The 25,479-nt window shown below is 40.1% G+C and overlaps 1 protein-coding gene across 1 annotated transcript; it reads right to left on the bottom strand.

Annotated features, from left to right (window-relative positions):
* Positions 1-1,192: 1,192 nt before the first annotated feature.
* On the bottom strand, positions 1,193-17,980 carry IL13RA1 (interleukin 13 receptor subunit alpha 1). The gene is made up of 10 exons (XM_069867389.1): positions 17,910-17,980; positions 13,803-13,960; positions 11,626-11,761; positions 9,967-10,087; positions 7,610-7,794; positions 7,089-7,240; positions 5,772-5,904; positions 5,214-5,310; positions 4,550-4,634; positions 1,193-3,769 (listed from the first exon to the last, which is right to left on the bottom strand). Exons 1-10 carry the CDS (start codon positions 17,959-17,961, stop codon positions 3,650-3,652), a joined length of 1,239 nt encoding a protein of 412 aa, XP_069723490.1. The 5' UTR covers positions 17,962-17,980; the 3' UTR covers positions 1,193-3,649.
* Between the last annotated feature and the right edge of the window lie 7,499 nt (positions 17,981-25,479).

Below are 25,479 nucleotides of genomic sequence, written 5' to 3'. Positions count from 1 at the left end.
CCCAGACCCACCGTGCCCATTCCTGGAACTGAAGAGCTCACCTACTGCCCGACAATGGTACTGGGATCAGAAGAAAGGAGGGAAGATTTCTCCAGAGCCCTGACCATACCTGGGCTTCCACTCACCTACCTCTGCTCTTTCCTGGGTGAGGGGAAAACCCTCCAGAGCTGAAAGTCTCTTTTTTTTTTTTAAAATGAAAAGTAAATCAACGTTTCCCTTCTAGGGGAAATTCTGAATATTTGAAGTTCCAATTCAGAACTAAGTTTATTGAATATTTTCCAATGAACGGAAATACCCAATTGGTGAATAGTCCTACCTAGTGAGCACCGAAACACCTTGTTTTACAGTTCAAAGTGTTCATCTAATGACTCATTTAAAGCTATCCAACTATGTCATGATATACCTTATTTTTTCTGTGAATTTTAAATTACTTCAATTAAACTGTTTAATTCTTCTAGCATACCAAATGTAGAAAATTTAATTTATTAAACATAACTTATAAAAAAAGGAAAAGGTCACATATGGGGAGTGATTAAAATCACTATTGCTACAAAAACTGTAGATTGGAAAAGAAAAATCCAAATGGACTTGCTTCTTAACTTATTTATTCCTTAATTTTGAATTATCTGCTCACTGACCTGAAGGGAACAAAGTGTGCTTTCGCTAACTCTTTCAAAGAAGCCGTGTGTTTATGTGGCACTTGAAGACATTTGGCTTTAAGCAACCAGGTAATGGCTTTCATCTGTTAAGCAATCTGGCATTTTTAATGACTTCAGTAGCTAACAAAGACATAAAATATTGGAGCTATATTTGGTAAGGCTATAGCAACCTCAGTCCAATTCGAGTCTGAGAATGTATAACCTCTCTACAGTGTTATAAAACAACATGCCAATGTAAGAAAGTAGTGTGGCATTGAGTACACAGAGGATGAGAGCACAAGTCTTGAGCACAATTCCATCTCCATCTCATTATCCCAGCCCAAAAGAGGACAGCTGTATCATCCACCACTGATTGCATGGTCCGAGTTCACTTTTGAAAGAAAAGAGGGCAAAACAACACTCTGTTTTACTTCTCTGGGTTCTACATGCCTCAAACGTGGCTTCTTGTTGAACCATTGCCATCTCTTCTGTCTCAATTTATCTTCTCAATCCAAGAACAAAATGCCATCCAATTATATTGGAAAATTTTCAACGTATTTATTAATTCTTTAAACAAACTTACAGATCAAGGAACAGCAATGAAGAACAAACAAACAATAGCAAAAAAAAATTCAAGCTAAAAACCTCTAACCATAAAACACTTTTAAGATTAAAATATATTCAGACATTTATTTACATTCCAAAACACAGGCTCAAGAAATCCACCCATTAGGAAGCATGTCAATTACTATTATTCAGGAAAAAAAGAATTACCCAAACCATTTCTATATGGTGATTTAAACCATCCTCTCCATTTAAGTCTTCATTTTGGCCTAACACCTTCCAGTTGTTTTTTTCCACTCCTTTGGCTGTATGATTTTTTTGGTTTTGTTTTGCAACCAAATACACTTTGATTTTATCATGAACACCAAAACAAAATTGAAAAGAGTTCAGGGTAAAGTACCGAGCATCATCTTCCTAGGTTGCTATATGGAAAGCCACAAAACTTTGTATTACACGGTTATGTTTACTTATCTTGAAATCACACATTTCTGTTTGTCTAGTGGTCTATGATGAACAACATTCTAGATGAGGTAGATTTAAGAAATATTTATATCACTATAATGACATAAATGTTGCAGGAGAGAGGGAATGAAGTTGGCACAGGAATTTATTACCCTTCTGCCCATGCTATTGCTTTACCTCTGGAATATCAGGTAGTACCGCTAGCTGACACTGTATAACCTGAGTTTTGTTTTATCTCACTGAATTCCCTGAGGTTTTATTCTCATTTGCCTCATTAACGATTTTTTATGGGAGGGAATACAGGGCAAAGCATGTAAATTTGTAATTAAAAAGCAAGCGCCCTTAGTTTTAGTTCCTGCCATACAAGATGTTCTAAAAATGTACCATTTCATTTCAAATTTTTGATTGAATGGAGTTTTGAGGACATTTATCAGGGAGGTGCTAAGGGATATGGTTTAGTGTTTGATAGGAATGGTTGGACTCGATGATCCGGTGGGTCTCTTCCAACCTGGTTATTCTATGATTCTATGATTCTAACCATTAACAGCTTGCATGGATCACTTTCTCCCCATGACGTTACTTTCTGTCTCCAGCACAATCAAGGCACTGCTGTTAACATTCTTGCAGCATAGGGTAGAAACTAATGCTCAAAATTCAAAGTGGAAAAATGTCACAGTTGTGCGAGAAAACATCTGTTGAGCTCTTCTGGACAAAGCAACTTCAAAACAAAACCATCAAAAAGTGAACAAATCAAGTCACAATTTAAAAAAAAAAAAAGTCACCAAACTGCTGCAGTGAATATAGTAAATTTTATTTTTTTTTTAAAAAAAAATCAAATCAGCACCTTGTTTTAAATTGCTTTATTCCTAGAGAGAAAGCTCAAAAAAAGCCTCATCGCTATAGAAAGAAAAAACTTTATCCCTTAGAAAGCAAGCCAAGGCTGCCATACTCTCTTTCCCTAAATCCATCAGCTCAGCAGTAAGGAGAGGTCTTGAAGTCTTTGAATTAATTCAGTTTCAGCGGTTTAGCACTTGCTAAACAGTTTGACCACAGCTCTTTAGACTCATGCATCTGTCCTGGTAATTTTGCTGACAGACTCAAGATGACTTAGTCTCCAAAAATCAGATGTTTTCAGGCCAATATGGCCTAAGTAGAATCACAGTCTGATAAGACTGAGTACAGTTATCTGCCACTGTATAACACAAGTAAAAAGTTCTATTTATCGTTTTAAACAAACTATAATTAATCCAAGAAGTCCACGAAGGCAAGGCATCTGAGGACAGGCACTCGAAAGGATAAAAAAGTAAGCCTTTTCTATGAATAGTCTGAATACCATCTGGAGAGCGGAGAGGCTTTTTATACACATTTTTCAAGAAAAACCCTCTTATACGGGGGTTTGACCTGGCCACAGCCAATGCACATCAACCAGAAGCTTACAAAGATGAGTCCATAAATGGTCTCTGGAAAGCACTCTGCTCTGGAGCACAGGGAACAGACATCCACAAACAATCCATGCTCTGGCATCCTACCTGGTAGCAGGTCCACGTTGTAGCGCTAAGGAGCAATCTACTATAAACAAGCCTCACTTACCTGCTGCAAACCAGAGCCAAAAACTTCACAGAAGTTACAGTGCTTGCTCCAAAGAAACGATTTATAATCTGACTTAAGGCACAAACACAAGTGCAAATGACAAGTCACTGGGCAGAGCTGGCTGGAGCCAGAATGAGAGATGCTGCTATGCAGTCAGATGAAATTTATGTACGTGCTCATCTTGAATGATCCAAGATGAATATTTCTAGCAGAGACAGAGGGAGGGCCACTTTTAATGATGTATCTTTTGAGCATCAAAAAAGTAGGGCTCAGAAAGGACCCAGTAAGGTGAAAGCTGGCAAACGTCTTGCACGCCTCTTCACATCTGCATCGTCACTTGAGGTATGGGAGCAAGAATGGAAATATTTCTTCATATTTCACCAGTAAAGCAGAATTCATCGGTTTTGTTTTTCAGCATTAGCGCACTCTGGAGTTTCTGTTATAACCAAGGAATGAATTTCTTCTTCCTTAACTAACCTGTCGTAAGCGTTCACAGAATCATCCTTTGCACAGCTCTGAAAGAGAACAACAAAATTTTTAACAGTGTTTCTTCACGGTGAGCATTGTTTCTTCAGCCCAGTAAGAGTCAGATTGACCCATTTCACAACATATAGCCTGTATCAATGTGAAAAAGCCAAAGTCACTGAGCAAAGCATGTTTATTAGGGTCATAGCTTAGGCCTGGCTGACAGAAGAGTTGTCTTCTCTGGAGACAAGGAAAAAATGAAGGTTGGTTCCCATTTTAAGAGTGCTTCCAATTACTTCTAACGGGTGAAGCTCAGGTAGGAAGATGGAGAAGTGAGGATGTACCTTATTTACTTCATAGTTAACTATGTAAATGTAGAAATGCTAAAAATGCAAATTTCTGTAAGTCAAATATGAACAGCTTTATTCAGAATCATAAATATGAACAGAGAAAGACCTGAATGGGAGAAATAGTTTAGTGGGGTTGCAAAAAAAACCCAAACCAACAACAACAAAGCCCTCCATAACCAATAAAACCCAAACAAAAATGCCTTCAAACTCAACCCAAAACACATTTAAGGTACTCGCAGTCTGTGAAATAACAGAATAATGCAATTCTATTAATGTATCTAGAAAAACATACGTAATTTGAGTGGAAAAAATCCCTCTCAGCTTCAGGCACTTGTTTCTGAACAACTTTTACCACTGTAAATACTTAGTCTGCTATAGACAGTTTGTTTTAAGAAAAAAGTTGGTTCTTAGAAAAAAGAAAATTGGAAGTCTACAGGCTCCAGTTCAACTGATTAGCTGGCTCAACAGCTTCTTACTAACCTGGGAATCCTCATTCTGCTCTCCAAACATGCGCTTAAGAATTTCCCTAGGGTCTGGAATTGGTGGAAGAATTAATATCTTCAGCCTTTGGAAAATTAAAATGAAAAGCATTAGATGAAATATTTATTAATTTAAAAAACACCACTTCAGCGCCATACTTCGGTGCTGTCAGGAAAGTTTGTGGAGTCAGGTTTGACATCACTGGGCAGCTTTGATTCTCTGCAGCTGTAGCCCAGTTCTCATTTTTATTCCCCAAACCAAACGGAAACAGCAATATTCACACAGACAGATTCTAAATAACCTTCACTGCTGACAAAGACAGCAGCAAAAGTAGACATCTTTAAAAATCTGGGAAAATATATAAAAGTTTAATTCTGAATTTGGACTTCATTGCTTAAATAGGAGGAAGAGCTGTGCAATGATAATCCAGCTGTAGGCATACATAAGCAATATTACACAAGAGCAACCAGAGCACGTATATCTATAAACCTATTTCTAATGGCTGAGGCACAATGATATTGCCATCTATTTTTTGTTACAGATAAAATAGATACTATTGAACATGCCACGTCACGGACACTTCCCTTAAGAGAGGTGAATTTTAATACAAGCCAAAGATCAATCGGAAGTAATGGATTGTAAATAAAGGGAGATAGTTATTTACCTTTTTAGATAAACTAGTAGAATTATCGTAGATAGTGCTACTGTTAGTGGAATGATGATTATTAAAACAAAATAGAATGTAGAGTCCACCTTCTCACCTGGAAAGCAAAAATTGTAGATATTTAGGGATGTTTTGGGAGGCTTTTTAGGAATAAAGACAACAAATCAATTAATTATCTAATTAATTCATAAACAACGTTTTTCAAATACACTAGCACTTTTACAGGCATGGACTCATTTTTCAAAGCATCATATTATAATGTACATACATTCAATAAGAAAATGGAACCAAGGGAGACTCGGGGCTGAAATACTGACAGCAGTGGAAAGGGATCTTTGCACAGCTATGTGGATGGTAACCCCATCAACACAGACAGCAGTGCAGGCAGTAACTGATGGCACTGCTGAAGGACTAGAACTCTCTTGCCCTCTTTTCACCTAAAATTAAAAAGATACATAGGAAGAGGACCTTCGACTCTCATTTACTTAGCAGAAAAAAGGTATCAGATGCTTTACAGATAAATAAGGTGCAACAAATTGCAGGAACAATTGTCCTCACCAATACTCTTTTCTTCACTCCAGTCACTATAGAGCTTGCTGCTGTAACACTCAGGCTTTGGTTTTGCTCTCACTTTGAAGATGTACTTGCTATTAGGATCAACACTAGGAATTGACGTGTAATTACTTTCAACCTAAGGTTAAAAGAAATGGTTATTTGCTTTGTTCAATTACCAATGTATTCTCAGTCACTTACAAGCCCACTTTCATTATGCAGTTAATGTATTCTGAAGGTTTTGACAGAGGAGCATTTTGTGAATGCCAAACTTTTTATAAAGGGACATAATAGCATTTAACCAGCACAGCCTCTCTAGGTAGAAATTCCAAAACTAAGATTTAATCTTATTCACTTCTACATTTATCATATAGCATTTGGCATCAATGATTAAACTAAGATCAGTATCTGCAACAGTACCCTTTTTTTTTTTTTCCAGAGACACATCTGTAATTTACACTGCCTTCCCCTGTCAGGACTGATCTAGCTCCAACCGTACCAGAGTCTTCTGGGATGCCTCTACGAAGAGGCATACGTATACTAGTTGGGATTGAACTTCACTTATTTTTCTTCCAAAACGCCAGTCTCCTCAGGAATGTTGATATTATTCCAAGTTTAGGAAAAACAACCAAATATGCCCCTCAGGAGAAGACTGTTACCGTACTTCTAAATTTATCACACTGTTTACTATTCTTATCAAACAATACAATCAGTTTGGCTATGCAGATACAGGCATGATACTGAAATCGATGTTTTTTATGCATGCATTAAAATCAGCATATCTAAGAGTGCACATCTCCCTGCTAAGTCTTTATATTCCTTTGCTTTTCTGTATAACATCATGTTCTTGTGCGCATCAACAATTAATTTAGCTTTATGGTAATCAAGTCAGATCATTCAAGAACAAGACAGTCACCTGACCACCTGCAGACCAAGGGCAGGAAAACCCAACACCAACAGACCAAAGTGAAGGAGAAGCAAACAGCTATTTCTTTAAAAAGCACTACTTAGTTTAGTGTATACTTCTTTATCGGACTGTTCTTACACGTTGCAGCTTTGCCATAACAAATGATGGCAAGGATTCAAGACTCACATGAATTTATGAATTGTGTTGTATAGCTATTACTGCCAGAAACCTACTGTATAGGAGAAAATTCTTATGTCCACACACTTTCCAGCTAGTGCACCAGACCCATTCACATGCAGCATACACCATTTCTCATTTCTAAATGGCAAATATTTAATGTACTGTGAACAGCAGTACAAATTTTAAAAGATAAACAGGAAAAAAATATCAGTTAGCTGTAAGTAATGAAAAATTACTTTAATTTTCTGAGCGGTGTCCTTATCGCCGTTGTGATATACAACTTCATAAAATAAACAATTTTCTGGAAAGGTGTCTGATTCACTCCATTCTACATATATTTCATCATTCGACTTTGACAGTGTAACTTGTCTTGGCGTAGCAGGTTTTACTGAAATGCGAAATGGACTAATTAAGAAGTATATTTCACTGCTTAAAAAAAATTTTCAAGTCCTGTATTACACAATATTACACTTATACCAATTTAGGAAGAGGAAAAAGTTAACACCAAAAAGTCAAGAAAGAATAAAAATAACTGAAGAGTAAGAGTAAAAATTAATGGAAAAAGACCCCCAAACACTCAGGCCCCCTCAAACAAATCCTGTCTACATAATTCCCAAATTAAAGATCAATAGAAGAAGGGAGAATCTAATCATGTTGTCTCATCCACAGCTTACAAGGTGCAAGCTTCTCAAACACAACAGTATAATGGCAAACTTTTTTTTTTAAACTAATTTTTAAAACACGGTGTTAAACTTACCAAGGGTGGTAGGATTTTTGCTTGCACACAGAGGCCTGATTTCTTCAGAATCATCTTTAATCAAAATGCGTATCGCTGGGTAAGTACTGGTGACTTTCGGGAAGCTAAAATTGAAAGCGCATCCAAAGATTTCTTGGTGCATAGAATAGTTGTTGCACTTCTTATGGTTTTTCAAACCATTAAACCTATAAGAATAAAAATAGTTTTTAAATTTCAAAAGAATAGGACAGGAACAAGTGAGCTCATTTTAAACTTGTTCAAATTCTAAAAACTGATTGTGCATTAAAGCTGTGCTATAGCACATGTAAAAGCAAAGCTAAGTAAAGTAAAAAGCTTCTCATTTATCTCAGGCTTTAGAAAGAAGAATATTATAATTTTAAAGAGTGTCAAGTAGCAGAAAGAGCAGTAAGTTTGTTTCATATCCAAGTACCAAATACAACGTCTGCTTTCAGCTTTGGTTCACATTTTTCACATGGGAAAACCATTTCAAGGAAAAAAAATATTTAGAAAGCAAACTAATTTGGATCACTTTCTGTCAACACAATTTCACTTTTATGATAGAATGAGCTAGTCAGTCTCCTTCAGCAGCATCTCAGGTAATCACAGCTCTTCGCTGAGTTTCCCTTGTTGCCTGCATTTGCTTTTCTAAGCGCAATAACAGAGAAGCTATGACAACCTTCTTCCTTGCTTCTCTTTCTTCCTCAAGTCCCAATAAAAAAATATGCCAGTAGCTTTCTCTTCTAAGAAAACAGATTTATTTATTTATTTTAAAGCGATACAGAGTAAATCTGAGATTCATTTTGGAGAACAACAGGACTGCTGTTCCCCTACTTCACATCTCAACACGTAGGGGCTGGGAAAGTCGAAACTGTCGGCCCTGTTATCAGGACAGACCCCTTTTTATCCACCATTGTCATCTCCCCACCCTGGAGCCCATGAAGTCGGGAGGCAGCCAGCACTGTAGGGATGCCTCAACCTACTCTCATAAGCCTCTGCTTCAGCAGGTATCACTGTACACTGACTAGATGCATTTGTTCTAAGCTAACGTTATATTGATGTTCACTTTGGATGAAAACATAAGGTTTTAGAGAAAAATATCTACGAAGAATATAAAAAGGAACTAAGCAATATCTTTTCAGGTAATTGTTTACTCATCTCTGAGAACCAAAACAAAACCAAAAGTCACACCTCACCTGCAATATGGTAAACATAACTTTCAGTTCAAAAAAACCCAAACATTTTCTTAGTTTTCAGCTTTAAAATCAGAAAAGTATTTTTCTTTCTGGGCAACATGAATTACAACATCTTGCTGTCACTGTAGCTACATATTTCATTAAAACTGAGAAGTTAAAATATATAACTCTAATCTAAAGCTTTATTCCAGTAAGTGTGTATCCATGTATCCTGAAATTCAGATCTTCAGTGTCCCATTGGCATAGATCTTGTACTAAAGAAAAAAATTTCTTTGAGTTGCATTTTAGAGGGAGAACAGTCCTCCCTGCATTTAACTAAAGCAGCGAGTTTTCTGTTGTTTGCTGTCTAAATGCATTAAATTGAACAGCCAGGCTGTGAGGCCGCCACTGGAGAGGGAGAGGAAAAAGGTTAGTTAATTCAGACAGAAGGCTGATTTAAAACTACAGTAAGGGGCTTTCAGAGAGAGAACTTAAATATTTCTACAGAAGCTAATGCAATCTGGCATTTCGCAAGCCCCATCAACACACAGAAATACGCAGAGATTAGCGCGTGCAGATACTGCTGCCAAGTTTTTGCTCACACCACAGTTCTGCTCCTTTGGAACAAGAGTCTATTTATGGCAGTCAGCTGGCAAGCATGGATGATAATGATAAAAAGATGTTCTCCGTAGTTTTCAAGGTGAATCAATTATTTATGACATTGACGATACAAACAAAACTACTGCTAAATGTTCTCAATGCTTTCAAATTTTCCAATTATTTAACAGCTGGCACATATATTAGTGAGGGATTCTGACTTAAATGGCCCATGTTTATTCGGCTGCCAGGAGAGCAATTAATATTTGGCCTAGTGCAGTTCTCAATTCTTCCCTCTTCAAATCCACAGTTGGAAAAAATTAAAAGCAACAGCAGTTATTTTAAAATAACTACAGAAGCAGCCAACGGTTCATGTAAAAGTTATCAGTTCCTAAAAAGACTCAACAACAGCAATCTCTTGACCCTTCAGCGGCAAAGTTTTCTGTTGGACAGGACCCAACATTAACTTGTACGCAATGCCCTGGGATCTTTCAAAGCAATGGGAAGCAGATAAGGAAAATGAGCAATGTAAAACTAAAGATTAGTGCTAAACCACTTAGGAATTGGGAATGAAAAGTTCATACGAACCAGTAAAACAACGTATAATTGGTATCACTGCTTGCCTTCTCCCCAGGACGCCACGTACAAGCCATGTACTCCAAATTGTGCCAAATACAGCTCAAGTCAACAGCAGCAGTGCCTGGAATACCTGCAAGGCAAGTTGGAAAGGTGTCTTAAGATTTATTTTGCCTGTAAAGCCTTCTCTCCAGCATCCAGAAGTAAAACATCCCTTTTTGCATATCTTAAACTGTCTGGAAGCCAAAGCTTGGTTACACCTCCGCCTGCACTGCCTGTCTCAGCACAGCCAGTAATGAATTCCAGTTGTTTATTGCTTCCAACAGCCGAAATCACAGCAGGGCAAGTTTTAAGTGCAAGCTAATCATAACAGCAAATCTCAGTTTGCACCACATCTGAATTACTACTTAGAGTTATCTGATGCCAAGGACACAGTGTTGAGTCAGGAAAATATATTGTTCTAAAAAAATGGATACTTTAAAAAGGAATTAAAGGCAATCATAGGAATGGCACTTAGCTTTGTTGTAGTTATTGCAACCATCAACATTAAAAATAGGCAGCATTTAACTGCAGTACCTTCTCCAGATACAGTGTAGTTTCTCAGAATTCTGAATATGGAAATACCTGTAGATCTTAAATACGGACATAAGCAACAACGGAAGAAGTTGAATTTTTAGTTGACAGCCATATACCCCTAGACATTCAACTTCAACATACTGAAAACCCAAATTATGTAACACAAATACAAATGAGTACATCACAATTGTGAATAGAGACATCAATGCATCTCCCAGGCAGAGCAACTACTGAATAGGGACTTTCACATTCAATCTTGCATTTTCATATGGTACAAGTTCTTTATACTGTATTATCAAGTTAAGGCATAGTGGATATTTTTTCCTTCCAGCAAGCTGCAACATCTTCAAGAACTAAAAAAATGTTAATTTTATCAACAATCTTTTATTATAGCAGGTAACAGGCTTTTATTAACAGGCTTTTATTATTAATTTATTACCCCAAACAGCATCCAGCAGAATACCTTTCTCCTTAAAGTCTGCTTCCTCACAATTTTGCTACATACTTCTTAATGTCAAGAAACAAAAAATAGTTTTCCTTATTCATTTTGCACTGCACAGTACGCAGACATCAGACATCTCTTTTTAAAAAAAGAACAAACACTACTATAAATATTTAATTAAGTCACTTACTTATTCACAAGTTTTTAGATTTGCTAGATTCATCCCTCTAGCACTTACAAATCTAGGGTTATTTTAGGGACTTCTGTTTGTACAGAAAAATCATACAAAATAAACTGGCTTAGATGATAGTCATAAAGTCAGCACGCTTAGTACAACCTATGTTATCTCTTATCTCACAACCTCAGCACAGCAGAGACAAGAGGAATGACAGGAACACGTTGTTTTGGAAGAACATTTATATTCTACAAGATCGCCCATAAGTTTTTAAACGTCAGAAGAGTCGTTGTGTTTAAATGCAGTATAATCATTCTGTTCAAGTTCTAGTTTCAACGGAGCCCTAGAGTCTGTTACTTCCCTATTTGTCTATGTTATATTTCTACAACATTTTGTTAAAATAGCAGAGGCAACAAGCTACGTCTCCTCAGGCCAAGAGAGGCAGGTACGTCTCAGGTTTGGCCACTGCAGGTGTTACCTTTTGGCCGAAGAGAGGTCTCCACCCACTGGCTGGGCTCACTGGCATTATCGTACTTGCATTCACTTCTCACTCTGAAACGCATTTCCTCATTCAAGAATGTCTCTGTCACACGGAAGCGACTCTTACTCCACTCCTATGTTTAGATTGGGGGGAGAGAAAACCACAATATTTGGTATCCTTTATCAGACACATGAGAATTACTACTAATGTAGGAACGCATCGCAGCCCCTCAGAAAGAGAGCGAAGACTTCTTCTTCACCAGGCACACTCAAAACTCACCAGAGGAAAACTTCCCTTACTCCAGAGCCCTGTAGACATGAGCAACGGCCACAACAGTGATCAAGAAACAAGTCTAATGTGGGAGAACATGGTCCTGCAGTATCTTCATGGATAACATGCAAAATATTGTTTGTACTACAACTATATGAACAGGAGCTGACCTGCCTAGCCTTTGTATTTATCACACAACTGTGTGATGAACAGAGGAAAGAACATTTGAAAATGTAACCAAAAAGCAATGAGAAGCATTTGAATGGATTTAAGGAGCAAAGGAAAATTATCAAAACAAATCCACAAATGGCTATTAAATACAACGGCACCATATCAGGCCCAAGTAGTCCACCTTCCACTTCCAGAAGAGACTGTGTGTTTGTGTGAGAAAAAGGCTTGCCCTTTTCTCTCACGCTTCTTAAGCCTCTTTCATTGGGCTAGAGGATGTATTTTACTAACTCGAAACAGGATTTAAAAAAAAAAAAAGCTTCTTTATCACCAAAGAATGGTGTAACCACTTGTATAAAAAAAAAAGACAAATATTGGCACTAATGAGAGGGCAAGAAAATCAAACAGCAATGAACAGACTGGGTTCTGCAGGCTGGAATGCAAAAAGATGCAGCAAAATGATACGCAATCTCCATCGTCTCATGTGAAACCGCTGTCCCACAGCTCTATCACTGCTGCTGACCATAACATCTGTTAGACCCTTCCACAATCTCTTTCAGCTCATTAACCAAACAGATGCTCAACTTGTTAATTTGTTAATGAACCCATCAGAACAGGTAAACAGATTTCTGCCGAGTTTGCAGGTTCAACTGCTTCATAGTCCGATGAAGGTCATTAGAGAAAGGGGTGTCAAAAATGAAATATTGCCCTTTTAGCAGCGCTAAGCCACTAAATCAGCCCAGCTCTTTGTGAAACCAGAGCCTTACTTCAAGTCCATGACACCCTGGAGCTGTCAAAAAGAGTACAGCAGTCCCTGTGAAGAGGCCATTGCAAACATCAGACCATAAAACTGTGACAGGGCTCAACAAAACACCCTTTCGAAAGGCACTGTATCGATTTTAACCATATGCAAAATAGCAGCACCGCTGACCCCTTCGTCAGTGCATATTCAAGGCTTCAAATTCCGACGCTGTGGAATTTTGGACTGATAGCGTATTATCTTACTGACAATAAATTGTAAAAACATTTGTCCTACAGCCCCTTCAGTACCATGACTTCTCTCAGTCCTGACCACACAGCCATTAACTCACACCAAGGATCACATCTGGGCTGCAAACCATCTAACATCGAAACAAAACAAAGCCCCAGATAAAGTAGATTTACAATTTCTGCTCCAGGGAAGAAAAATGTTCCATGCTTTCTTCATAACACAACCCCAACAGATAATTTTAAGTTTATCTGGGGACAGGGACAGGGCAAACGCGAAAATACATTCATATTTGTCATTACCTCCAGAAGTCACTGTACTGTCAAATCACATCACCCACCACGGTTAATGTGTGAGTCTTTTAAACTAAGTTCAAAGTGAAGATCAGCCTTTGCAAATTCACATTCAAGTCTCAAGGATGTAGACTGACCTGTGTAATATTATTTTTTCCATAAAGCAGCAAAAGCAAGGACTAAAACAAGCCTTCACAAATTATTATTATGGTACTTCTGCGTTATCAGTAGCAGCTCAGTTATCAGAGAGCAACAGACGGATTTTTCTGATCTGAAGATCCCACAGGGTGGTATGACTAATTTTTGAGGGTTTAATCCCATGCCAAGAATTAAAGGCAACATTAAAACTGTGGTTTTGTATATGCATATATGTATTTATGCTTACATACACACAGTTTTATCACAATAAAACATTGACTGGTGCACAGCAGTGCTTAAAGAAGCGATGAACTTACTCTTTTGTCCTGAGGAACCTCATCAATCACAATGTCGCTGGAATATTCCAAGCCACAGCTATGACTGACATTCTCTGGAGGGCTCCACGTCCAATTCAGGGTGCAGATTTGGATAAACGAGTAGTCCAGATTGGATGGAGGTGGAAGAACCTTGGCTTCTAAAAGAAGACATTATCAGCCTAATGATCCTGTTGGTCCACGTTTTACCATTAGTAGATATTAAACTCTCCCACAAAAGAGAACATAAATGACTTCTCAACTTCATCAGCTTGTATTTGTATCAGCTACAGCCCACTACATTGTTTCTATTATTCCTGTTATCTCAGTTCATTAATAATTTAAATAATGCAAGCAATACACACACAAAAAAAAAGTCAGTGAAAAGCAATTTTTGAGAAATTTCAGCATGCAACAACGTAGTGGATGTGGTAATGAAACTTATGCTCGTGGGAGGAAGACAAGTCTCATTTTCCGTGTCTTTTGTGCTGTGAATTTACATCATGCATGTTGAATCTTTACTAGAAATAGCATTAACGCTTTTTGGAGCAAGTAATACTTTACCCAAAAATTATCCACCAATGCAGTTTTAGAGAGAAAACTTTAAAAAGTCAAACTTGCAAGCAACAGCTGTATATTGTAACCACAGTTCAGCCTAATCCAAGCAAAGCCAGGAATGTCAAAAAACAACAAAGAAACCACAATGTTTTTTCAATTACTCACCTACTAAAAGTTAAATTCTATGCTATCACACAGTGAGCAAAACCAGTGAAGGACAAATAGCAATTTACTGCTGGCATACTTCAGTAGGACATTTTTTCAGCTCTCCAAAAGCAAGACAGAAGCAGAGGAAGAGCCGTGACTCAGAGATAGTTGCTGGGATAAATCTATTTGTGCATTGACCCTTCCGTACTCTTGTGCACTGAGTCACAACCCACCCAATATCCAGTCACACAGCTTGAAAACAAAGAAGGGAAATATGTCAGAAAACAGAAAACTGCCAGGAAAACTTAAAGTATGTGTCAGATTCCCGTTCTAGAAAAAATTACCAACTGGTAATTCCCCAAGAAAATGAAAGTGAATTTTGTATTTTTTAAAGGGCTGCACTAACGTGTACTATTAGGAGATATTATGTAAGAGGTGAAATCAAACTGCTTCTCAAGGGTGTATACAGGCTTCATCACTGAGGTGCCAGCACCTATTTGTCTGTGGAAACAAAGTCCCCTGCTATGCAGGAGTTTCACAAACGCTTCAAATTGGTATTAACTACTGCTGAAGGTCTTGTTCATTCCACGAAACTCGCTCATCCCAGGACACTAGGATCTACCTGTTCCGATATTTGGGGGAGCACATAGGGAAAGGGCAGAGTAATTTTCCCAAGACCTGTTTTCCCATCCAGGTCATGACGCAGCTCTGTTTCCTTCTACTAGCACAAGGAAGAGGGCAGATGGAAAGGCAAAACAGCTTCTCTCAGCAAGAATTCTACTCAAAGCATCCGTGACACCATTATCTTACATTTCTCAAGATTCAGAGCTGCCAGAGCTTGAAGAAAATTCAAACTCTCAGAAAATTCTCAGACCTTTGCACAGTTAAAGGATACGCAATGGTAGAGAACAGAGATTATTACCATCTGTGTGTTTGTGCGTATGTGTAGATAATGTACGCCTAACAGAAAATGGGAATAAGTACTAGGATTTACTGTTATAGTCTGAATTTGGTTAGCTTTTTTTAAGATTTAAAGCATTGGAGATTTTTGTTCAATTTTTTGTTCAGCGTTACAGCTGACCTCGGAGGCAGAGACATTTTTGTTCTTATAAAAAATAGTATCCTCTGAGAAAACCTAAACCAGTCAGAACACCTTTGCCTGTTACCTGTTCAGCTAACAGAAACACAAAAACATATTACAGGTGTTAGGAACAGCATCAGGGCCTTAAGTTTGCAAATACTGAATCCTTTAGGTCATGTGAAAAACAAATATGTTTTATTCAACAAGACTACATGGCTCCAAGCATTCTGTCTCTTCATGATCACACTTTTCATTATCTAAAAAAGTCATAAAACATTTTTAAAAAGTGCCATCCCCGATAGCCATTCTGAGGTTCTTCACATTTTCTTTTAATAGGTTTGATTAGAATTAATTGTGGTTAAGCTTACAGATTCCCAACTGCACAAAGTAAGAACTGTGAATAGTAAAGATTTAGAAATAAATGAATAAATTGTATTAGCATAAAAAGTTTAAATGTAGAACATTTTAGATTATACAATTCTGAAATTCGTGCTTTAATGTTGCATTCAGCTGAAGATTTGCCCTTCTTCATAAGCTTGGCCATGCTCATATATCTGCTGTATAAAATATACAGAGACTAATACTTTTGTTATTAAAACCTCCTCACTAAAGCAATTTAGCAGGACGATCCAGAGACCAACTACTAAACACAGACATTATTCCACTCTTAAAAAACAAAACCCCAGTGATGCTGCAAAGAACAAGAAGTGCAGCAGCAACCAGCGATGAGCTTAGGCAATCCTGAACAGGAAACATCTTAATTCTAAAAGCCGTAACGTGTAAACACCAACTAATACTCGGCATGGAGTATTGCAAAAGTGTTGCAAAGCTCATAAAATACTATGTATTTGTATTTTGCTCTCCTGTATTTTCATCAGGTCGAGTTCATAGCTGGAAACAGAGTTTTAGTGGGTTGAAAAATTACGATTTTCTAATGTTTGACGCTGTATTTTTGCATGGTGTTAGCAAAGACAGAATTAATAGGGCTTCGAGCCCGCTTCTTCTAAAGCCCCCTCAGCCGCACACGCATCCCTCCTGCGAGGAAACGCTTCCAGAAGCGGGGAAACAAAAAGAAACGGCAAACGGGATGGGTAAAGCGGACAGAAAGGGAAGATGGATATTCCAACAGCTCCCGCATTCCGAAGGGGAGAGCAGAGCCCGCATCCCGGGATCGGGGAGCGGAGAGAAGAGCCCGCATCCTGGGATCAGAACTGGGGGGAGAGGGGAGCCCGCATCCCAGGGATGGGGGGGAGAGAAGAGCCCGCATCCCAGGGATGGGGGGGAGAGAAGAGCCCGCATCCCAGGGATGGGGGGGAGAGAAGAGCCCGCATCCCAGGGATGGGGGGGAGAGAAGAGCCCGCATCCCAGGGATGGGGGCGAGAGAAGAGCCCGCATCCCAGGGATGGGGGGGAGAGAATAGCCCGCATCCCAGGGATGGGGGGGAGAGAAGAGCCCGCATCCCAGGGATGGGGGGGAGAGAAGAGCCCGCATCCCAGGGATGGGGGGGAGAGAAGAGCCCGCATCCCAGGGATGGGGGGGAGAGAAGAGCCCGCATCCCAGGGATGGGGGGGAGAGAAGAGCCCGCATCCCAGGGATAAGGGGGAGAGAAGAGCCCGCATCCCAGGGATAAGGGGGAGAGGGGAGCCCGCATCCCAGGGATGGGGGTGGAGAGCGGAGCCCGCATCCCAGGGATGGGGGTGGAGAGCGGAGCCCGCATCCCAGGGATGGGGGGGAGAGAAGAGCCCGCATCCCAGGGATGGGGGGGAGAGAAGAGCCCGCATCCCAGGGATGGGGGGGAGAGAAGAGCCCGCATCCCAGGGATGGGGGGGAGAGAAGAGCCCGCATCCCAGGGATAAGGGGGAGAGAAGAGCCCGCATCCCAGGGATAAGGGGGAGAGAAGAGCCCGCATCCCAGGGATGGGGGTGGAGAGCGGAGCCCGCATCCCAGGGATGGCGGGGGAGAGGGGAGCCCGCATCCCAGGGATGGGGGGGAGAGCGGAGCCCGCATCCCGAGGATCCGCGGGGGGGTGGAGAGGGGAGCCCACATCCCGGGGATCAGGACAGGGGGGAGAGCAGAGCCCGCACCCCGGGATCGGTGAGGGAAGCGAGGAGCCCGCATTCCCGTCTCCCTGCGCTGCCAGCACCGCCTTTCCCGGAATCCGCCACGCAAGGGAGAGAAAGTCATTGGGTTTGTTTTTTTTTTCCAGGCAGAGGCAGCGCCGGGAGCCGCAGTCGGAGCCGCGAAGCTCCGCGCCGGCGGTGCCTGCGGCCTCGCCCCCCGCCCGCCGCCCCCCGGTCCCCCCGGTCCCCCCGGTCCCTCCGTACCCGCCGCCGCCCAGCACACGGCGAGCAGCAGCCGCCCCGCCGGCCCGTCCATGCTCCGCCGGTCCCTCCGCTCGCACTTCCCGGGGCGGGGGAGCCGCGGCCCGCCCCGCAGCGCGACCGGGCGGCGCCGCCCCCGACACCTGCGCTCACCCGCCCCTCCCGGGGTCCCTCCCGGGGTCCCTCCCGGGGTCCCTCCCGGGGTCCCTCCCGGGGTCCCTCCCGGGGTCCCTCCGTAAGCTCGGCCGTACGCTTAAAAGACCCTGTTTGGGGAGCAAAAGCTGTTTTTCAGCGCGCTCATAGAGTCAAAAGATCCTGTTTGAGGAGCCAAAGCCGTTTTTCAGCGTGCCCACACTCTCAAAGATGCTGTTTTGGGAGCAAAAGCCCAAGTGACAGGGGACAGGACGAGAGGGAATGGCCTCAAGCTCCACCAGGGGAGGTTCAGGCTGGACATTAGGAAAAAATTCTTCACAGAAAGGGTCATTGGGCACTGGCAGAGGCTGCCCAGGGAGGTGGTTGAGTCACCTTCCCTGGAGGGGTTTAAGGACGGGTGGACGAGGTGCTGAGGGACATGGTTTAGTGTTTGATAGGAATGGTTGGACTCGATGATCCGGTGGGTCTCTTCCAACCTGGTTATTCTATGATTTCAGCACAGTCGTAGACTCAAAGATCTCATTTTGGGACCAAAGCTATTTTTAAGCGCAGTCATAGAGTCAAAGATAGGGTTTTGAGAGTTAAAGCCGTTTTTCAGCATGCTCATAAACTCAAAGATCCTGTTTTGGGAGCAAAAGCCACATTTCAGCGCAGTCATAGGGTAAAAGATCTTGTTTTGAGAGTCAAAGACGTTTTTCAGCATGGCCATAGACTCAAAGACCCTGTTTTGGGAGCAAAAGCCGTATTTCAGCACGGCCATAGACTTAAAGGTCTTGTTTTGGGAGCCAAAGCCATTTTTCAGCGTGTCCACAAACTCAAAGATCCTGTTTTGGGAGTTAAAGCCATTTTTCACTATGACCATAGACTCAGAGATCTTGTTTTGGGAAGTCAAAGCCGTTTTCTGTCTACAATCAGATCCCTGCTGAGCTCCTATTTGTACGGAAACGTGCCCAAAACATTCCTGTTCTTGCACCAGGAAATAACTGTGTTAGCACATCTACACGTTCTCTTGGTGTTAGAGCTAGTTATTTGACACACCCTCCCACACCACCCCGGCTGAAATCCTCTTTTCCAAATCCCTCCTGCAAATTCAGGTCATTTCAATAGTTCTCATCCGTACTGGAAATGCCTGTTGCTCGTTTTCTGATCGGCTACTACAGAGACTTCTTTCTACAAACTTCCCCAAAGGCCTTTTGCTTCAGCCCCTTCCATACACGATACGGTCCCTTGCAGTTTTGCTCTTACTTTTACTGGCGTGACGTGGCAAGTAGTTTTCCTAAATTTTCACGGAAGTGGGAACGTCACACAAGTGGAGTTTTGATACATTCCAGGATAAGAAAACTTCTGGGATAAGGCTTTTATCCAATCTAGTTTTCTGTGGTAGCGAAATACAAGTATTATAAAAATAGTACAGATCTGTCAGAGAGGAAACTTTGGCTTGACTTCAAGGCAAAAATTCATTAGTGACAATTACTTATTTCTAAGCCAACAAAACGTTTCAGTATTTACTCAGTGCTTCAAGGAGTTTTGCAAGAGTTCATCTGCTTTTTCAGACGCTCATTTTAGAAAAAGAGAAGCGGATCTTTTTATGATAGGGTGGGGAATATCCTGAGTTGGCTTGCTTTTCTGCCTGTTTGTCTTTATACTCCTGGGAAACAAATAGGATTTAGCAAATTTCCGAGCTGCAAGGGACTGCAATTATGATAAAATGAAGATTATGGCTTTCAGGATGTGGAAGCTTTAAATTGTGTGACTTGGGAACTTTAAGCTGTGTGACTACGATCAGGCTGTGTGGCTACCTACAGCCAGCACGTACTATGCCTGCCGGTGATCTTTGTACAGTAAAGCTGGTCCAAGATACCGTGACCTCTCTCTCTCCTGCTTTCAGTTTTCTTTCTTTCCTTCTTTCTGTTTTGTCCGCTCTTTCTCTTGGGAGAGCCAGAGCCAAGCACAAATCCAAAGATTCGCCTGCTTTTGGCTGCCTGCCTGTCATCAGAGGCAGCTGAAAGAAATTTCCCCATCTCTCTCTTCCCGGAGCGCTTGGCTTGTCATCACATTCCCACCCTGGTGCGTGGCAATCACTACTCCTGCCAAAGCCTTTGATCCCTGCCACCTACCCGAGACTTCCCATTTCTCAATCTCGTGAACTCCCGTCCTGCATTTTTCTGTTGCAATCTTCATGCTCGCTCATGTTCTTTTGAGACAATACACCTGCACTGGAGTGACTGCAACCCGGGCAGACACAGCCGAGGTAATTTAAAAATTATCTGTTAAATGAGTACTTGCGGGATGGCTCCGAGCTTGCTGGAAACTGATTTATGATCATGCTGCTGATCTGCCCGTGCTGCTTCCACCCACGTAACCAAAGCTGGTGTCTGGGGCCATGCAGTGAGTTCGACGACGCATTGAAAAAAAAAAACCGACTAACATTTTATTTCTGCACATTTTCCCTAACTCAGATTAACAAATGATGCTGATGCATGGTGTGACTGCATAATTATTGAGTCCAACAAGAGGCAGTGGTAATTAGCAGCATAGGCAGTGGGGAACGGTCATTTTTGGGAGTGGAAGAGTCCTCAGTTGTCCCACGCTGATGGTGAGATTCTTCCTTTTTAATGTCTGATTTTGCAGTAGCTTCCGTCAATACTGTCTCTGCCGATATAATTACAGGCTCCTCAGAAGATGACTGGGGTCAGTACAAAAAAGGGCTGAATTAGAATACAGCTGAATTTGAGGCACAAAAATCCAATATTGTGAGCTGAAAAAACCCGGTCTGACTCATGGGATCTGTCCCTTTTTTGACCGCGGTATTTCTGGGGAACATCTAGTTTTATGATACGTGCGTTCAAATGGCCATGAACACTGCAAGTTCTTTCCAAGCTGCTGCCCATGCATCACCAGAAATCAGAAATTATGCAGAATATAACCGATATGCATTGAAGAGCACTTCTGGGTAGATGTGGAACTGTGTGCTTGAGCAAAAACTGTATTCTTCTCCAATAAATTGCTCCTTTAAGTGCATGCATCAACTTTTCGGCTCACAGTTCCCTAAATACCAAGGTCTATTTAATTAATCTATTTATTTATCTAAGGAATAACTCCTTTGCATGTTATTACCTGTCAAGTGAAGAAGGGCAGGAACCTGGTCCTACTGCTGTTTGGCCAAGGCTTGCGAGAGACCTGTAGAGGAAGCCTCATCGGGAGAAGACAGTGGTAGAAGGTGGCAATGTATTTTTTTATATATATATATATATATATATGAGCCATTTCAGTTGAGTGAGTTAGAGTACAGTGACAATACGTGGGTTTGAAAATTGGAACTACAAAATGGAGCAAAAATGTGATCACAAACTTACGGAATATTCTCTAGGAAAGTAGTGTGATTTGCTGGGACTAGTGATTCACACCTGATTTCTGTTTGTAAATCTGTATGGATTTCTATGTCTGTCTTAGGTTTGCTGATGAGTCATCTTTTCAGGATCCTCTGAGCTGGATGTGTGGCATTTGTGCTCCTTTGGGATTTCTAAATCAGCATCTTCTATTTGCTGCTGCATAATTCAGTGTTAACAACTTCACTTAGTGTACTTGGGTATTCAGATTTATTACCGTCATCTTCTTTAGAGGCAGCACATGCAGTAGCTCATTTGTCTACATCTTAGCCCTGTGACTATTGAACCAGTGTTAGCTTCAGATCACTCATCCTGTTCTATGAAGGAAAAAAAAAAACTCCTAAGTAAAAGTGTTTATTGCAACCCTTATTTTTTCCTGGTATTGTACTCTCTTCTTTTGACCTGGAATAAACTCTTGTTTTATCTGGATCAACTGAAATGTGATTTTGCCTTAGCTTCTTGTCAAACTTAGTGATTTGTCAAGACAAATAAAACAATAATAAGGAGAGCAATGTAAGATCATATTACTCGGCGTCAGAGGTACATCAGTTAACAACCGAGACAAATGGAATGTTCCATTCTGTCATCACACACAGAAGGTTCAACAGGGCTTGTACGACACACGTATATGCAACATGCACGATAAAAGCACTTCTGTTATGAATATGTAGTAGCAGGTGTTAAATTTACATGAAAAGAGAGTAAATTACATCCAGAATAGCTGAAATATTATGCGTATTATCTTAATCGGTTCACCATTGCTAGACACAAGTATATTATTTAGAAGTTAAGTACTACAGTCTGTGGTTGCATAATAATTAGCTAAATACAGTATTCCCAAATCCTCTAAAAACCCCTTGTTTAATTAGAACTCAGGTCAGTGAACATCAAATGAACACATGCTACTCTCAAGTGCGTAAATTGAGTAAGACGTGGTTTAATTTGTATGAGACTTCTAAGGCCATGATTCTGATTTCCACTTGTGTTTTCCACCAGTTCTTTCGGGCTGTGTTACATCAAGTTATGGGGTTATTTTAAAGCCTGCTGTGAAGTCCATGGGAGTCTGTCTTCATAAGGGAAAACAAATATATTTGATCTCCTTTGAGATATGGGGCATTATGCTTACGTTAACTCTTATTCTATATCAAAATACTATGTAGTTCAAAGTATTCTGAAACAAAATAAACACGTTATGCACTACACACATTCTCACGTCAATGGTTTCCCATTTCTTGGTCTATCTCATGAAAATTTCTGTTTTCAGAAGAAATTTAAAATATCAAGTAGTATGTAAAGGTATATACTTAGCTGCAGTAAATTCCGTGTTGCAGATTTTTTGGGGAAAGAAATGTAACTCCAAAGTGATTGTCATAAAATACTACTTTCTAATCTCTGCAGAGAGAAAAGCAGCAAGTCAAAGCAGAGAGTAAACGTGTACAGTTATGCTCACTCTGTCTAGGTGTGTAAATCTCTAAAAGCATGTTCTCATATATAAAGCGTTGGCAGACCCTGTGTCCTGCTTGCAAACAATTTGGCTCTAACACAGACCATTGTCCGAAACAGTCCTGATACTGAGAGTAGCCAAGTACTCCTAATCCTCACCAACAGATCCCAGTTCTTCTCCCTTTATGCAAATAATTTAGCGATTGCAAAATTACCAGTGCATCCCTTCTGAAGAATTGACACGTTATGCAGCAGTTTTACAGCAAAAGTAATTAGAGGTGTATATATAAAATATGTATGTGTAGCTATATTGATAGATAGAAAAAGAGCATGCCAGGTTGTAATCTGAAATACGTCTATACTCATTTTTAATGATGAAAAAACTCTTGTCGTTCCTTAGGTAGTATAAGAAAAAACAAAGTGTTAATGGGCAATAAATATTTGTATTCTTCCAAAAAAAGGTAGCAAATAAGAAGTACCCAGTGTGAAAAAAAAACCCAGGCACATATATAGTATGCTCCCCAGGTATATCTATCAATAAACTATTTAAACTTGAAATAAGAATAAAATTTGGAGGACTTCTTTAAGCTGGTACAATTACATAGGAGAAAAATAGTAAAAGAATATGTGAACATTTTCCTGGCACTGTTGTCCAGATACAGCTGTAAAATAGTAAATTACCTGTCATTTCTAGATTGGTGAAAATGTAAAGAAAACCCAAGCTGCCAGTCTTGCCACAACCCATCTAAAAATGAGAAATATATTCCTTGTGAGATTTTTCTGTTAAAAATCCAGTCACACTACCTGCAGGACAGGAGGCAAGTCCTTAGGGTTTGATAATTTTTGTTGTTCATCAGAAAAACGCATGGATTCTGACCTGTACTGATTGTATATATTCTAATTGGATGGGTATTAAATACTTCTTTTGGCTGAATTACTGAGACAACTTTCCGTTATATTAAACTGAAATGACAGGATAACACCAATGTGAACAATAAAGTGAGAAGTTCAGAAAAGAATTCACTTTGGATCACTAAAGACATAAAAAATACGAGTAAGAATTTCACTGGAATTCCAGTAAAAATAAGGAACGGCAACTGAAAATTCAGCCAATATTGTTTTCTCACAACATTAAAGACAAAATCCCCATTTTGCTGCAATTCCAGGAATATGATTGTTAGCTATAGCATTTAAAAGAGCTATAGTCCAAGAGCTGTTCGATGTCCACATTTTATTATGCCCAATTGTGTTAAAAATATGCCTTTAGCAGCGTTTAACTAGCTTCAAAAAAATCTTGTAACGTATCCACTATTAAACAGCTTCACCGCATTTTAGTAAAGCAATTTGGAGAACTCTCACTACCTGCCATTAAATATTTTTTTTTTAAAGATGAAAATCAACAAGGTAGCAACCATATTTAAACTCACCAGTCTCTCTTCCTCTTTCTTTTATGCTAAATTTAGAGGTTGCTTGGCATACAAGCACATACAAGCAGAAATAGGGCCTTTTTGTTACACAGGCACATCTGTATTTTGCTTGCAACAGCTAATGTGTGAATTTACAGATTACAACATTATTTTCCCAGAAGACAATTAATTTTAGGTATTTAGAATCAGGCATAGTAAACATTTTGAAATGTGGCCCAGTTACTATTTGAAGATAATTTTTGTTACAGAAATACTAAGTTTAACATTTTATAGACACTATAGACAGGCTAAATACCCAGCAGGAGTACTTTTATTATGGCATTTTGTTACATATCATTAAAAACCCTGACCTTCCCATGTGAACTATTGGAACCATATTTACAATTGATGGGATTTTGAAAAACATGGATGTTAAAAATGTTGTAAAAGAATTACCAGTCTGTTTTTTTCTTCCTGCATCTGAAAGTGTCTTATTAAAACCAGACAGAGATAATGTATTAAAGCTTTGGGGAGGGGAAGAAGAAATAAAAGAATTCTGGAAAATACATTTTCTCTAACCACCTGTCAGACAGAAATAATGGGCTTTCAGAAAACAGATCTGTTCAACAAGAGGGAACGTGCATGTCATATGATGTGAAAAAAACCTCAGTTTTGTATGTGTTATTTTGATGCACTGCAAGAGGTTTTTTTAAAGCACATCTCATTTCTGAAAGGTGTTAAAGCACTTTATAATTCCCAACACACTATAAGGTGTCCTCGGAGTTTGTATTTGTGTGAGACCGTGAGTGGCAAAAAGAAAATCTCATATCAAATGACCAGTCTCTTAGGTTGTCCTCAGTGAGTAGAATCCACCTCCCTGTAGCTGTGAAAAGGTACCCAACATTGAAATCGGCTACAGTAAACTCAGCTTTCATGGAGGTTACTTTAGAATTATCTGCTTAGAGTACGTATGAAAATTATCATTTCTGCATTAGGTTTTACTTATTCCATATTAGGGAAAGTTTACTCTCATGCTGTGAGTGCAATAGTGGCATCTGGACCCCAAGTTGGTTTTTAGAAGCAGAAGGTCTCTTACTAGTGACTGAAATTTCTTCTTCATGTCCCCTGTCCAACAAAGCTTTCAGCAGCAAATATGATAAAATGCTAATTTCTCTATGCTCC

Source organism: Phaenicophaeus curvirostris, chromosome 13 (genome assembly GCF_032191515.1).
Source record: "Phaenicophaeus curvirostris isolate KB17595 chromosome 13, BPBGC_Pcur_1.0, whole genome shotgun sequence".
Classification (NCBI taxonomy): Eukaryota; Metazoa; Chordata; class Aves; order Cuculiformes; family Cuculidae; genus Phaenicophaeus; species Phaenicophaeus curvirostris.
The sequence above is the reverse complement of the archived record's forward strand: the minus strand, read 5'-3'. Positions and strand labels throughout refer to the sequence as shown.